General features: G+C 36.6%; 2 protein-coding genes across 3 annotated transcripts; one reads left to right on the forward strand and one right to left on the reverse strand.

Annotated features, from left to right (window-relative positions):
- Window positions 1-332: 332 nt before the first annotated feature.
- On the forward strand, window positions 333-6,935 carry LOC104246243 (golgin candidate 2). Its single transcript, XM_009802011.2, has 10 exons — window positions 333-608; window positions 755-1,909; window positions 3,072-3,182; window positions 3,322-3,381; window positions 4,032-4,089; window positions 4,560-4,603; window positions 4,715-4,807; window positions 5,501-5,626; window positions 6,143-6,190; window positions 6,285-6,935. Exons 1-10 carry the CDS (start codon window positions 555-557, stop codon window positions 6,648-6,650), a joined length of 2,115 nt encoding a protein of 704 aa, XP_009800313.1. The 5' UTR covers window positions 333-554; the 3' UTR covers window positions 6,651-6,935.
- A 316-nt stretch (window positions 6,936-7,251) lies between these two features.
- On the reverse strand, window positions 7,252-12,103 carry LOC104246244 (uncharacterized). Of its 2 annotated transcripts, none has more exons than XM_009802013.2 (10): window positions 11,978-12,103; window positions 11,819-11,888; window positions 10,937-11,004; window positions 10,434-10,495; window positions 9,469-9,550; window positions 9,065-9,298; window positions 8,719-8,847; window positions 8,583-8,644; window positions 8,389-8,505; window positions 7,252-7,620 (listed from the first exon to the last, which is right to left on the reverse strand). In XM_009802013.2, exons 1-10 carry the CDS (start codon window positions 12,014-12,016, stop codon window positions 7,572-7,574), a joined length of 912 nt encoding a protein of 303 aa, XP_009800315.1. In that variant the 5' UTR covers window positions 12,017-12,103; the 3' UTR covers window positions 7,252-7,571. The 2 variants fall into 2 exon arrangements, with proteins under 2 accessions (XP_009800315.1, XP_009800316.1); XM_009802014.2 differs by having other exon boundaries at window positions 7,252-7,614; window positions 11,978-12,102.
- Window positions 12,104-15,799: the final 3,696 nt, after the last annotated feature.

Here is a 15,799-nt window from a genome sequence, read left to right on the forward strand (position 1 = left end):
GAATATTATAAATGAGTTAAAAGTACATTTTCTATAAAATATATGCTAATCTAATTTATTTTTGGAAAATGCAAATTAATGAAACATTTATTATTTTAGGAAAGTAAGCAGAAATTTAGGACAATTCAAAATAAAGGGTAGGATGAATAATTTGTGAAATGATTAATTAAATACAATTTAAAATTGGAACAAAGAACAAAATGAAATTCATTAAGAGGAGGAACATTGAGAAATTGAGCAAGAGAGCATTTGCAATATTTGTTCCCTAATTAGTAAATACAAAATATATTATCTCCGACTACTCATTCTAAAAATCTTCAAGTCCTCTTTTTGTAAAATTTTGCCCCTGAGTTCGGACCGGGGAGAATTCGACTCACTCAGAAGAAGTGGTTACCAAACGGCTCGGACCATTGCACGCTTTTCTCTCTGAGACTCAGTTCCTCTTAACTGAAATCAATCAAAATACACAGCAGCATTTCGCTAACAATGCTTCAATTTTGTACATAGCCACTGTTCTGATCTTCCCCGACAAGACAGTACACAAACCTACGGCCATGGCTCACTGGATCTCTTCGAAGCTCAAAGTCGCCGAGAATCTACTTCAACAGGTTCCTTTTTGTTCTCATGAAAATTGATTCTATTTGTATTAGGATTTTAGTGGAATTACTTTTGATTTTTTGTTCATTTTTACGAGTATTATTCAGTAGTAGTGTATCTAATTGTTTTTCCCTAATATTTCATTCGAGTGGTTCAGATAGATCAGCAAGCAGCTGGTTCACTCCGGAAGAGTGAGAAGCAACGATCTGATGACCTAGATCGCGAAAACATAGCTAAAACCAATGAAAATAAGCCACTTAAGGACCAGCTGAAGAAGAAAAGCCTCGAAACTGATGATTTAATCACGAAATCCAGAACTGATCGTAATTCAACTTCTATTAGCCTGGATAAGAATAATAGCTTTCGTAGCAATAGTAATTATAAGCCTCAAAAGGAGGCAGTCACGCCAATAGATTCGAGCCCTAAGTCGAGTACCAATGCTCTTACTGATACTGATTGGACTGAATTGCTAAGTGCACCTAGTTCAAATGCCACTGCTGGGGCGAGTAATGGTAGTAATGGAGTGGCTGGTATCCGTAGTGGTAGGAGTGATGGTAGAAAACAAAGGAGTTTGGGATCCGGGTCGAATTTGCTTGCTGTGGAAGGGAAAAGGAGCCAGAAACCTCAAAAGGTTGTTAAGAGTGTTAAAGGATCAAATAGTCAATCAGAGAATGAGGTAGACGGTAGCAGGTTAGAGAGAAGAGCTAACAATGCAGGCTATAGAATGCCGGTAACTTCAAGTGTTAATCTCAAAATTGATGGGGGGGAAGGTTTGGACAGAAGGGACCTTCATCGAAAAGGTGAGAATGTGGAGTCCTTGCGTGGAAATAAGGATGAACAAAATGAAGTGAAGAATGAGTATTTGGAGGATTTTAAGGGTGTAAAGAAGTCTCCGGTGAATAGTCGTTCTGGAGATAAGAGCCTTGGCATTGTGATGGGGTCTGCCACTCTTGATAAGGAGTTGGACATAAAGAATCAGCTGGATGACAATAAGAGCATTAGGCCAGCGAAGGCTATGGTTGACAGACCAAAAATGGACTCTCAGATTTCAACTTCTGTAAAGATGGGTTCTTCTTCACCTAGCAACGGAGAATCAGATTCTGAGACAGATTCAGCATCTTCATCAGACTCGGAAAGTGAACGTGAAAGAGAAGAAAGGAGAAGAAGAAGGCAGCAGATCCTGGCGGAGAAAGCAGCTGCAAAAGCAATGGAAGCTATAAAAGAACGTGAGAACATGGTTGCTAAATTGGAAGGGGAGAAACAGAGCTTAGAAAAAATACTTGAACAGCGGGCCAAACAACAAGTTGAAGAGGTAAATACTTGATCTTTCTGTTTCCTGTTGTTATGTAGTTTACTTTCCTGGTATCTTGTGAAATCATTATTTTATACCATAAAAGTCAGTTTGTTATCTCAGAGGAAAGCTTTTACCTCCCCCAACCACATGACTGAGCAGTTCTAACTCAAGATGTAAAGACTTGGTGGCAGCAGTCATTTTTTTGGGGGGATAAGTAATGTAAATAATCAAATTGTTGTTCTGGAGTTTAAGATAAAATGTGCATTTGGCACAGGAAACTCTTTCAGAAGAAGCATCAACCTCTATGATTCTAGTTACATAATTTTGACTGGAATTTGTCCATTTTTCATAGGCTTCTTTTTACTTGCTTCCGGAAGGATATAAAGGTCTCTGGTGTCGAAGTAAGATTTGGGCAATTTCATTCAAACTCCATAGGGATGTTACCTTGATAAGCTTAGACGCTTAGTTGCATTCTTGACTACTTCCCCCTTCTGATTACGCTTTCATTTTATATCATATTAAAGTTCTGACCACTTCATTTTATATTGTGCATCGGTCTGATCATACCTTTTCCGTGGTCTCCTAAGAACTTGTTTGCTAAACTTTTTGGTTATTCTTGTTCTTGTTAAAATAGAAGTTGGAAAAGTAGAACAATAAAGATATTATTACCGTTCTGCTAATTCCCTTACTGGCTTAGCTTGTAAAGGTTTTTCAAAAGTTGCTTTTGCTTTTTTTCTTCTGGACTGGATTACATTTTGGTCCACCTGCTTTTTCAGTTTTCTCAGAGCACCCCGACTCTTTAAAAAGGGGGGATAAAAAAGAGCTGGAGGAAAATTTCCTTCATTTTCTTGTAATGTGTCCTGCATGAACTAGAATCTGCAAACCAAAGGTATACATTGTTTCTCATTCGCCTTGCAATTGTAACAACTTGACAATGAAACTGTATCTGGTCTTTGATTAGTTAACGAACAGAGTCGTTTGGGGAAACATCGGGAATGAGAGTACTGCCTCTTCTATTGCTAATCTTCTCTTTCCATGCATAAAATTGCAATTCTCCCTTGTCATTTCTTACGTCCACCAACATTCTTCACTGTTAAAAAGTCAGAATTTCAGAAAAGATTTATTGGGCATTTCAATGTTATGGCCAACTACCATGCTTATGACTACTTCTTTGTTATAGGCTTCTGAGTTACAGACGAAAATGATGGAAACAATGGAAGCTGTTGAGTTGGAGAAGCAGAAACATAATAGTACTAGAATGGAAACTCTTACACGATTAGCAAAGCTTGAGGTTTGCTTAATCATTCTGCTTTTACATATTTTATGTTCAATTGTTGGGCAAGCTGGCAAGGGATTTTGGATAGTTATTATGGTTAAAGTATTCCTCCAGATAATCATAGCAGATTTTAATGCCTAGCTATTTGTTGCAGACTGTAAATGCTGAACTTGCAAGGTATCTCGCCTCTGTTCAATGGAATCTTGAAGTAGAGGTATATGAAATATTAACCCTTGTTTCAGCAGAATTTGGAAATCCTATTGACTGTTGTACTTTGCTTCCACGAGATGAAAACAGTTACACACATTATCTCTCGCACTTTTTGGGGGTTGATATCATTTGTGTGATACGGTTTCATAAGTAAAGAATATTTATAACTCCTTATTTATAGCTGTTTCATTTTGCAGCTCTCTACCTTGGTCCTGTGGAGTATCTATATTCTCTCTTTTATTCCTCTTTTTCCTTTTTTTTTGTTGGGGGGGGGGGGTGTCGCTTGTTGTTGCCATTAAATTTTGTCCCACCTCCCACCCAAAAAAAAAATAGTAAAATAAAGGTTGTTGCCAATAAACGTGAATGAAGGAACAAATAAGTGAGTTCACCTAGAATAACAATATGTTGCTCTGAGCAAGTGAACCAAGACTTCATATGTTATTCGCACCATAATAGCGTACTCCCCTATTTTATCTTTTTCTAAAAGAATAAAGCAGCTTGAAGAAAGTATTACTAAATTGAACTTTAGCATGAATCAATTACTTTTTCAACTCCAGATATTACTATTTCTGATTGTATCTGCTCGAGTATCAACACTTTGGAAAACTGTAAAGGAAGCATGTTATTAACTAGTGTTTGATATTTATGTTTCAGATTAATCAGGTTGCTGAACTACGCCAACAAGTTGAGTCAAAAGAAGCGGTTCATGAAGGTATGCTCTTGGATCTTGACTGAATCAAGAGTTGTTACCTTGTCACACTTTTTCTTAAAACTAGTCAGAAAAAGGTGATAACCATACTTGTGTTCCGGATGTGCATTTGTAAACTGAACAGATCTGTGGTTATGCGTGATAATATGAATTTCAGACAACTTATGTTAAAGTTTTCAATGTACAGTGACATCATTATGTGGCATACCCTGCTTGAGACACCAACGTAGTAAAATTTGCATGGCAATATATGTGGCTGGTTGATTTAATGTTTCATAGGGCAGTTTTCTTGTCAGCTTGTAGGATCACATCTTTTTCTTGAATAAGATCCATTGGTTGAAAAAATAAAAGCACAAAAGATTGAGATTGACAAATAGTTCGTAAAAATGATTTTTTTTTTTTTTTTTGCTAAGATAGGTTTCTTCACAACAAATATATCAATGAAACTTTTTCATGATCTTCTTGTCTTGCAGAATTGAGAAGGGAGATATCTGGGACACAGGGAAGTGGTGAAAAAGTAAGCAATGCCGGCTTCTCTTTGTCTTTAAGCAGATTTATCTCTAAGATAACTAAGTTTTCCTTTTCCCTATCTTCTAACTTTTTTCTTTTCAATGAAAATTACTTGTAGTTAGTGGCTTCAAAAGGGGTTGAAGTGGAGAGAGAGATACTTGAAGCAGAGCACTCTTTTTTAACAGATAAATTGGGATTGTTGCAGGAAAAGGTGACCCAACTTTTTGCACCATCCAAATTTACTTCTCTGCTGGATCTTTTTGAACTAATATAGGACCAGGATAGCATAATACCTTTGGAAACATTGGATCTGAGTGGATCGTGTATTCACCTATGTTGCTCGGACTCTCCGAAAATATCGCCGGGTGCGTGTCGGATTCTCCAAAAGCAGTGTATTTTTGGAGAATCCGACATGGGTGCGGCAGTATTTTGGAGAGTCCGCGCAACATAGGTATTCACTGTATTCCATCTTTATTTGAAGCACTTCTGCTAGAACATTTAAATGTTGGAAAATCGCTACTATTTGGGTTTTGGCCCAGAAAATATGTCTACTTTGTGAATACCTGATCGTTACTGCTGCCATATGAACCATTGTGTTAGTAATTAGTATGTAAATGTTTTATGTGATACTACAGCTATGAGAAAAAGACCATTTTCTTCTGTAGAATACTTGCCTTGCATATGGTGGATCCTGCATAACTAATATTTAGAGACTGCAAGCATGAAATTGAAACACTGTTTTAGTATGTCGGAGATGCTAGTGGACATTATTTTAAGAAATTGATGTAAGAGTGTAAAAGCATGATTGAGTTGTATGCAAGATCGAAAATAGAATGGCTATTGCTTTGCTTTCTCTATGATGTTAAACTCATCTAATTCGGTGGATGTGACGGCTGGATCTCAGGCAAAGACACTGGAAAGAAGCATTGAGACAACACAGCATGAACTGGAAAACCCAACTGCAGTGGAAATCGAGCTCAAGCGGAGGCTTGGTCAATTGACTGATCATCTGATTCAGAAACAAGCTCAGGTTCCTCCTCTTAATTAACTGTGACTCGAATATGGAATTTTATTGGGAAGAAGTCTTGCTCTTGATTTTTTAAATGTTCGAGCTGTCTAATACTTTTTATATTTGCTGGTTAACAAAACAAATGAATCTGTTCTATAATCAATATGCCGAAATGCAAACCTTCCTATTAGTAGATATACTGCAGTTTATCTTAGCCACTGACCTACATGTCCAATTGAACTATGAGCTAAAAGTCTTTTGACTTTTGTTTAGGCCATGGCGGCCAGTGCTCCTAAGACCATAAAAGCAATGTTGCAGAAGAAGAAGAATTGTTGCAATGCAGCTCATAAGGGCTGTTGTATAGTGAATCTGGAATTCTTAAATATGTGAAGAACAGCAGTGTTTTCAGATGAACTATCTTTTAGTCCCGTAAATGCTCACAAACATGCTAACTTCCAATAGGGAATCATTACCTGGTTTCTGCAGATGATAGTACATGGATAATAGACAGTTTTTGAAGTTTACTTGTTACTGTAGGTTGAGGCACTGTCTTCTGAGAAGGCCACAATGACGTTTAAAATTGAGGTACATTTATATCCTTAAATAAGATATTTCCATTACAATTGTAATAGCAGATAGTTCACAGAGTGCTCAATCCAATTTTTCATATAATATTTAGGCGGTTTCAAGGTCGCTAGAAGAAAACAAGTCTATGTTAACTGATTTTCCCAGTACCTCATCAATGGGTGATTTGGAGTCTGGGTTGTGGGAGCTCTCCAACTCAAAGTTGAGGCCTTTGTTTGAAGAAAGAATGCGATCCGGCCAGCAGCATTTGGGATCACTGATTCGGCAGTTGGACTCCATCTTCTGCGCCGGAATGGTGTTTCTCAGAAGAAATCCACCCGCAAAATTATTGTCTCTGGTTTACCTTGTATCCCTTCATCTTTGGGTCATATACATTTTAATGTCTCATGCTCCTGTCTCTGAAGACTCCACTGGTGCAGTTATTTCCTTGGAGAATATCAATAAAACGGGAGGCATGTGAAATCATTTGTTGATGCGTTGAGTCATGCTCGTTGGACCCATCATTTTTGTTTTGGGGTCCTTTCAGTATCTCCATCCCACCTCAGCCAAAAACACAGACGTATAGAAATGCACCAATTTGTTAAACAAACCTCAGATGATTATGACATCTATGGATGATCCTCCTTGTATATCTAGGTCAAAGAATGTATAAGTTTTAAAGGTCGATATGGCTTTCATGGCAAATAGAAATTCAGTGATCTAGATATGGTAATAAACTCGAACAGCTCCTCACTGTTAAGACCTCCACGCCTATCCGTTTCTCTTCCTATATATAACTCTCTCCCTCCTCCCCTCAAAGTTGCAAATATTGATGGAAAATACTTGTATCTGGTGTTCACACTAAATCAAATTATTTAACCATAAGAGGTAAAAGTTAAAGTGAATACTTGTCACTTGTGGTCAAGTGTTAAGAAGTTTATATGAAAAACACATTTAGCAACACATTTCTTCAATGACGCATATTTTAGGTCTTTTGCGTGTGTCAAATATTACTACTTACAACATGCCACTACAAAAGGCATAAGTAAGAAAAAGGTTGGATGACGCCGAGAGGGGCAAAGTAAAAAGAAACTCTAACAAGCATTAAACATATGAACTTTGAACTGCGGCTTTATTGTCAGTGAACACTAAGCAAGCTATGTACGAGTTTACTCGACTATGCGAATGCAATGATCAATCCAAAATACAATTGGGGAACAAAGCAAGAGAAGTTTGGAGACATTTGACTAACACAACCAAAGAGATCGGGTTTGATCAAAAGATTTACATTATTGAACAGCCAAATTAAGTGAATAATTAAGTGAAGCAGGTTTCTAGCATATGTGCATTGGGCAGATAGCAAACTTTTTGCACTTGGGATGAAATCCTACAAATTAAGCAGTCAACTCATCTTCGGTTCTACTCTGCTTCCTTGCTGGCTTCTTCTATTCCTTGCAAACAACAAAAATTTCTTTACAATTCCATAACAATGTCTTCGAAATAAAGTTGAATCTTGCAAATAAACAAAATCACACATGCGCCAGAGGCTCTAAGTGAAACCAATTGTAGCTGCAAGGTGCAACAAGCAAAAGTATAGTACAGGAAGAAGAATCCTTATGTACTCAACTTTACTGAAAAATAGAAGGCAAAAGGAAAAAAAAAAAAAAGGAAAGAAAAGCTGGAAACCATTATCACCCACTGAAGGAAAAAAGACATTTTTCTAGAATGAGGAAGTCCTTCAAGGGGAAATAAGTCAGAAACAAGCCCGTAGGATAATTAAAATCTCATTATTCGTGTATCTTCAGGAATCGTCGAGAATACACAGAAAAAAGAAACAACACAAAACAAAGAAAGAGAATCACCATCAGAAAAGCAAGATTTTAAGCATGATGATTGCAAGATTTCCACTCATGACGAATACATGAAAGAATCTTGATCTAACCAATAAAAAGGGATAAACAAAATACACGTCCAGTTAAGGTTTAGCCTTGTGTACTACAAAACTTGAGATTTGAGTCCCAGCAAACGAGTAGTTATGACACACATATATTTACATATCAACAAAATGTTAAGAGTGAATTAAGTTGACTTTCCAGAAGTTCAGAGAGGCTGCTTTCACTAAACTGAAGAAAAGAACCACCTAAAGCCAACATATGTCATATGCATAAATAGAAAAAACTGGGAAGGACAAACGTTTGAGCACAAGATTTAAGTTTTACCAGCTTAGCTCTTCTTGGGGAAGATTGCGACTGTACAAAGGGAACTCAAAAAGAAGTATGGCTTTGAACCACTGAGGAAGATTCCCATACACTCCAGGAGGCAGCAGAATGAGAGGGCTGAAACAGTAATTATATCAATTTTACCATTTTACATTGATAATCAGAGGAAATAGTACTGAGAACTATAAACCGACCTAGTTTTTCTCTTATATGATCTATATGCAGCAACATTTCCAAACTTCTTATCACCTGATGCCTGTTTAATGAGGCACGTAATAGCATAAGTTCATGTTTAGAGGCAAATGTAGTAAGACAAAGGAATGGTTGTACCTCAAGCAGGGGTATGCCACTAACAAAAAGAAGCAGCAAGGTTACAAATACTGGTCCAAACACAACAAGCCATTTAGCACCCTCCAGCACCGGTGTGGAAGCCAGGAAAACACCCCACCAAAGAAAAATCTGAACAGCAGTATAAATTTTTAGCTGGTCCAGTTAAAGATGAAACTGGAAAAATGTGAAAACTGAAACCAAGAAAACAAGCGAGCCATCACTAGCTCTATCAGGTTGAGCCTCACGGACATCAAAACACTCACAATAACTTCTACAAACTCAGAAAACATAGAGGGGACACTTCAAAGGACTTTTTCTAAATAAGAAGACAATTCAAAGGACTAACCTCACCAAAATAGTTTGGATGACGTGAATACTTCCAAAGGCCAACGGTGCACCACCTTCCTCTGTTTTCTGGGGAGTTTTTGAATGCCAACTTTTGTTGGTCAGCTGTAATCTCAACCAAAATCCCACTAGACCACATAATCCAACCAATGATGTCTTGAGCCTGAAGAGGCGGCTGCTTGTCGCTTGCATTAACAACTGTCACTGGTAAACTAACAGTCCATACCCAGATTGCCTGCCATAAAAAATATGTCGTTATTCACAAAAGCAAGATATCTCATTCTGCTGTTGCCTGCGAAAAATAAGTATTCATTCACCAAAGCGAGATATCTCTTTCTGCTGAGAGCACAAAACCAAAATAGAGCAAGATAACTTACAAGATGTTTGGATAAAGGAAAACAAAACCTGAAGTATCCAAAATACTGCCAGTTTTCCAAGATTGTCACGTTTGTCATCAAAACGTCTGTCCTCCCCCCACTGTAATATCCTGATATGAAGAAGGGAAAAGACAAAGCTAATGAAAGTCCAATTTTTTTTCTTTTTGTTTGAAAGGTACTATATAGACCATCCATAGATGTGAAAAGATGCTTAAAAATAAAGAAGTGAGGTATAGTAACTTCAAAATTCTTAACGTAGAGTTATCTTCACTAGGAAGTCACAAACTTTCTCTTTCTATTAAAGATTTTCACCATCGCATAATTATGGAAGCTTCAAACAAACTCAAACCAGTTACAGAACTTACATGCGCACAATTCTCGATCGGGATCTTTATAGTTCTTTTTTCTTTTGCAGGAATTTTCTACATTATTGGTGAGCTGACCATACATTTTCCCTTATACTTAGCCTTCCTCACCCCAACCATTTTTTTTTTTTTTAGCTTTCTCTACCGTTCTCCTATATTTTCTTCTCTTCCTCCCCGGATTGTTTGTAGATCTCAAAATAGCAATTCAAGTTCAGACGGGATGGAAATAGATTGGCCATATTGTAGAAGTATCTGAGAAAACATATTGGAAGATTTTTATAGAGGTAGTATAATATTAGGAGTACTTATCAATAATAACAACAACATACCCAGTGTGTTCCCACAAGATCAAGAGTACTTATCATAGTGTTCTTTTGTATACTTATTCGAGCAAAAGATTAAGACGATTGCACCAAAGTTGGAAAACGTTATACACAATTAGAATATTGAAAGGATCATAATCACATAGGAATTTATAATTCTACGACATTGCGAGCACTACAAGGAGAATATGGAATAAAAGGACCAATATAGCTTCTTATTTCTTTTTAAATGATGATAATAGTTAAGCAAAATAAGGAAAATAAAATAGACAAGTTTAATAGTAAATAGTATATACTGGCCTTACCTCATTAATAGGAATAGCCCCAATCGAAGGCCCCATATCACTACAAACAGAGACAAAATCACCTGAAAGACAGAATGACCAAACAGAATAAATCTTATGCAACAATATCCTGAGCACTTTCAATTACATATTCGAGCACACTGCAGATTTCAATAAACATGAAATGACAACAATGCATGGGAAACAAAAACAAACAGCCCAAAAACTAAGTTCTTTGGTCGAATACTGGGAAGCTCTAAAGCTAATACTGTCCAAATTCAACTTATTAAGAATAAATGTTCCCATTTACAGAAATGGAAATGGTTGTCCCAAGCTCCTGGTAACTGACTAACTGTATATGGGGCCTAGGGGAGAGGAAAGGAATTCGGGGAGGGAAAGTGTTTTTTTTTCTCCGTAGGGGAAGGAAAGTAAATACTGCCAAAGCCCTGGGCTGTAAATAACATTTTAACAAAATAACCAAACTGTTAAATCAAAGTAAATCACAAACTGATGCAAAATCTTACTTGTCGAAAGTACCATGAACCATTTAGTACCAAGGTCAAAATAGCAAGTACAATGAAGTTTGTACTTCCTGTATCAAAATAATTGACAGGAAACTAGTTAAAAAGCATCCCCAGAAACCGGCACAATATAAGCATAAAATAAATTTTAAGTCAGAGATTGGAAGTCATAACGGAGCTGTTCCATCGAAAATACTACCATGGTGCACGATGAATGGATTGGTTAAGGTACGTAAAGTAGACAGGCCACGAGACTCTATTAATGTAGTAGGTATCTAAAACTTATCCCCAATAATGATAACCTTGTCATGAATCTAAGGCCAAATTTTGGCATATCCCGCTGTTTTAAGAGGCAACTTGTGAAGTATAAGTGAACTCATGGCGCCTATAACTAGGAAAATCGAGTCTGAATTAGTCCAATAATCGTTAAAATAAGAATCAGAAAGCTAATGCACTTGCGTGCGTGTGTGTGTGTGTGTGTGTGTGAAGGCATCTAAAAGAATTGATTGACATCTCTAAGAAATTGTATCAGAAAATGATTCTGCTTCACTGTTCCAGTAATTAAACAAAGATTACAATAAACAAGAAATGCTATGACACTACCGTCTATAAAATACTGATTATCATGTATGATAAAGAGTCACTGCGGTTCACTGATAAAAGAGCACTTACCAAATCTGAAAAGAATAGCCCCATTCCACACCTCCCCTCAACCAAAACATAGGAGAAAACAATACCAGAAAGTTGTACAAGAACGAAACAACGTGTCTTTCCAGGCCATTAAAGTTTAAGTCAGTAATGAACCTTTCATTGAATTTCATGAACTTGAAAGAGAAAATTCAAAGAAACAAAAAGATAAGGTGATGAAGATATCATAATTCGTACCGGCAAAGTCAGTAACTTTATCAAACTTGAGGAGTGCTGTGATAACGAAAAATATAAACTGATAACCCAACTGCAAAAACAATTAAGAATATCACATCATTATTCAAAGCCGCAGAGAGTGCTCCTACAGAAACAAACAGGGAAGAAGAAAGCGGTTACGGTAACAATGGCAGTGAGGCCCAACAAATTGGAGTCCATTCCTCTTCCAACCCAAGAGTGTAGTTGTCTCTCTAATGATTAATTAATTTCTCTTTGTTTATTACTATTATTCATCACTGTGGTATAATTCCTTACCGCGTCACCACTTGGGTTGTGTGGTTAAGATTTGTTATGCTACTTTCCCTTAGACGACTTACACTCTGTTTGGATCATTGTTCATCGTTTTATAATGATGTATTGTATTATATCGTATTGTATGTATTGTATTATTATTTTATGGATACAATATTTGGATAGATTGTATTGTTTGTTATTGTTAAATAATATTTTATTGTTTGATTTGACTGTATCGTACTGTACTGTAACTGATAAGTTTACTAATATACCCTCAATTATTTAAATATTAAATTTATCAAAAATTATGCTATAAAAATAATTTTAAAAAACAAAACACAAGGAGGCAAAACACCTTAAGAAAGTAGAACAAAGGAGTGAGACAGAAGAAGGCAAAACAAAGGAGCACAACTAATTAGAATTGTGTTAAAAGCAAATTAGGAGAAAAAATAAAACAGAAGGCCCCAAAACACCTTTAACGTTTGCGGCAAAAGTTTTGGAAAAAAAAAATAAAATGGGTTATAGGTTTGAGATTTGGAGTTAAAATAAAAAAAATGTAAAGGTTAAAATAGAATTGTGGAGTAATAAGTTAGGACATAATTAGAAAAAAAAATAGAAAACAATCCCACCACACCAAATCGGTTGTTTCAAAAATGGGGACTTTTCATTGTTCCGGAACAATGAATTTAACAATACAATACAACCAATTTTAACGAAACATTCAAAACAAACATTGTCTTGGGATAACAATACAACGGGAACAACCATCCAAACAATCTATTAGGCTATGAACATATTCCAGCCAATATTTCTATCTGTGTGTAAATTTTGAAATTTGTTGCCAAAGTACTTAAGTTTTGTGCTTATTAAATGATTCTCACCATTCCTCATTTCCTCTCTCTAATGTATACATTTTCCTCTCCCTTGAATACATTATAGATTTATTTAACTCCTATTCCCTCCGGTCCAATTTGCTTTGGGCACACCCATTAAGGAAATACTAAATTCTAGACGAAAATAGTTAATATGGCTAAATTACCTTCATTAAATGTTCCATCATAGTTATAGTAGCACTTACTTCTCTTCTCAAATGTGAGGAGTAAATAACTTTTTAGGAATACGTACATAATGGTAATTTTGTAAAAATAAATTGAATTTTTTCTTGATTACTATATAAATGGACACTTATTTTGAAACAAAATAAAAAAGTAAATTTGTCACTTATCGTGGACCGAAGCGAGTATTAGGAATAAACTAATTAACTAATAATTTATTACGTAATTTGTTTGAAGGAAAACCTTTTTGAATTTGTTTGAATCCTAGGAACAAATTACTAAAAATTCTAAGGAGGTTGTATTGATCGAGAGAAAGGTGTTAACATACTCAATGTACAATTGCCTGAGTCAAATTCCAATTAATTTTAAAAGATTAGTCGATAAAGGCAACAAATAATGTAAAAATTGTGTGGGGTAATCACTTTTTAAAGTGGTGTTTATTTTTTATCCAGCATTTTTAATGCTTAGCAATAGTAACTACTAGTCTATTAAAATTAATATGAAAAGACTGTGTTACCCTTTCTTCTATCTCTTTCATGTGTTACGGAGAAGAACTGTGCCACCGTCTATGAGATACAATTTCCGTTTCCCCTAATTTCAAGGCATTCCCTTGGGTTCACTCAAAAGGGTCATGCTTTCCGGTAAGAACAAATAGAACAAAAGAGGAGAAAAGTTATTTCAGAAGCTTCCCAGTGTAGTTGCAGGCTGTCCATTGATTTTTCTAATGCTTCTTCATTTTGACTGTTTACCTGTTTAAGGAAAGAAATCAGTTAATTAGATATTATTATATTTCCATATGATTATATGGTATGATTTACTAGCAGTTCTAATAGGGGCATTTGCATCTATACTCGTTTTTTAGGTCACGTTTTAACTTGTGCCCGCTTTGGAAAAAATGCAAGCGTACCCACTTTTTCGCGTAACTTCAGCATAGGGGGCTGAAGTAGCAAAGACAATCACGCAAAATTTCAGCATTCTAGTAGACGGGATTGAAGTAGCAAGTGTGTGAAGTTTTTGTTTGTAATTGTTGAACTTAAGCATAGTAGCTGAAGTTTTGTTCTCTATTTGCTGAAATTTTTGTTTGTAATTGCTAAAGTTTTTGTTTTTGTAACTGACGACTTTTGTTTTGTAACTGACAAACTTGAACTCTAGAGCTGAAGTTTTTGTTTGTAACTTGCGAATTTTTTATTTGTAACTGAACTTCAACCTTCTTAGAGTTGAAGGCAAAACTTCAGAGTCAAACATCATAATTTGGACAGATTCAAAGGCAAAGCTTCGCAATTTGGATAGACTCAACACTCGACGTTGAACATCCTACCTTCTAAAGAATTACTAGTTAGCAAAAAACATATCGAAAACAAGGACCCATTACTGCTGCTAATTATCGTATTCAAATAAGGACCCATAACTGCTTTTTCCATTCAACATACCCAATTGTATTCACTCAAAATGCATACTGTGTTTCGTGAATCTCTTAGGACAAAAGAACAAACATGACACAGAATATTAGCATGCTCGAAATCCCCAGCTTTTAGTAACTTTGAGGAGAAGTTAAAACTTCAAAAAAAAAAATGGGTATAATTTAAATGGGAACGATCAAATAAGGCGTCCCGTACAATTTTTACGTTCTAATACTACTAGAGGAACAAAGGAACTAAGGAACAAAGGTGGGGAGAAGAAGTTATTCCGACTCACTAAGGCGAGAGAGAGGACAACTCGGGACCTGGACCAAGTGAGGTGCATAAAAGATGATGACGACAAAGTTTTGATGGGAGATGACCAAATTAAGAGGAGGTGACAGACCTACTTTCATAAACTTTTAAGTGAAGAAGGGGATCAGGATATTATACTTGGGGAATTGAGGAATGCCGACAGTCACCATGAATTAAGTAATTGTAGGGACATTGAGATCGATGAAGTCATGGAGGCAATGCGTAAGATGAGAAGGGGCAGAGCTACCGGGCCAGACGAAATTCCGGTTGAACTGTGGAGGTGTGTGGGTAGAGCAGGCTTGGAATGGCTTACTGCATTGTTTAGTGTTATATTCAAGACTAATAGGATGCCTGAAGAGTGGAGGTGGAGTACAATGGTCCCGTTGTATAAGAACAAAGGTGATGTCCAGAGCTGTAACAACTATAGGGGCATCAAATTACTAAGTCATACCATGAAAGTTTGGGAGAGAGTGGTAGAAATGAGAGTGCGAAGGACGATGTCTATTTCAGACAACCAGTTCGGGTTCATGCCGGGGCGATCTAACACAGAAGCTATCCACCTTATTAGGAGGATAGTGGAACAGTACAGGGATAGGAAGAAGGATCTCCATATGGTGTTTATTGATCTGGAGAAAGCGTACGATAGGGTTCCTAGGAAGGTCTTATGGAGTTGCTTAGAGGATAAAGGGGTCCCGGTTGACTATATTAGGTTGATTAAAGACATGTATGCTGGAGCTAAGACTCGGGTTAGGACAGTAGGAGGCGACTCTGAACACTTTCCAGTTATTACGGGGTTGCACCAAGGGTCTGCGCTCAGCCCATTCCTATTTGCCCTGGTGATGGATGCACTGACTCATCATATTCAAGGGGAGGTGCCATGGTGCATGCTATTTGCTGATGACATTATTCTAATTGACGAGACACGAGGCGGCGTCAACGAG

Source organism: Nicotiana sylvestris, chromosome 3, assembly GCF_000393655.2.
Source record: "Nicotiana sylvestris chromosome 3, ASM39365v2, whole genome shotgun sequence".
Lineage (NCBI taxonomy): Eukaryota > Viridiplantae > Streptophyta > Magnoliopsida > Solanales > Solanaceae > Nicotiana > Nicotiana sylvestris.

What these genes read in the sequence shown, in the direction of transcription:
- LOC104246243 (XM_009802011.2), top strand. Translation starts at nt 555, where the DNA reads ATGGCTCACTGGATCTCTTCGAAGCTCAAAGTCGCCGAGAATCTACTT. An exon ending in CACAGGGAAGTGGTGAAAAA is followed by an intron (nt 4,604 to 4,714) that starts GTAAGCAATGCC and finishes AATTACTTGTAG; the next exon opens with TTAGTGGCTTCAAAAGGGGT. An exon ending in CAATGACGTTTAAAATTGAG is followed by an intron (nt 6,191 to 6,284) that starts GTACATTTATAT and finishes TATAATATTTAG; the next exon opens with GCGGTTTCAAGGTCGCTAGA.
- LOC104246244 (XM_009802013.2), bottom strand. Translation starts at nt 12,016, where the DNA reads ATGGACTCCAATTTGTTGGGCCTCACTGCCATTGTTACC. An exon ending in ATCCAAACTATTTTGGTGAG is followed by an intron (nt 8,848 to 9,064) that starts GTTAGTCCTTTG and finishes ACTGCTGTTCAG; the next exon opens with ATTTTTCTTTGGTGGGGTGT. An exon ending in CCCCAAGAAGAGCTAAGCTG is followed by an intron (nt 7,621 to 8,388) that starts GTAAAACTTAAA and finishes GTTGTTTGCAAG; the next exon opens with GAATAGAAGAAGCCAGCAAG.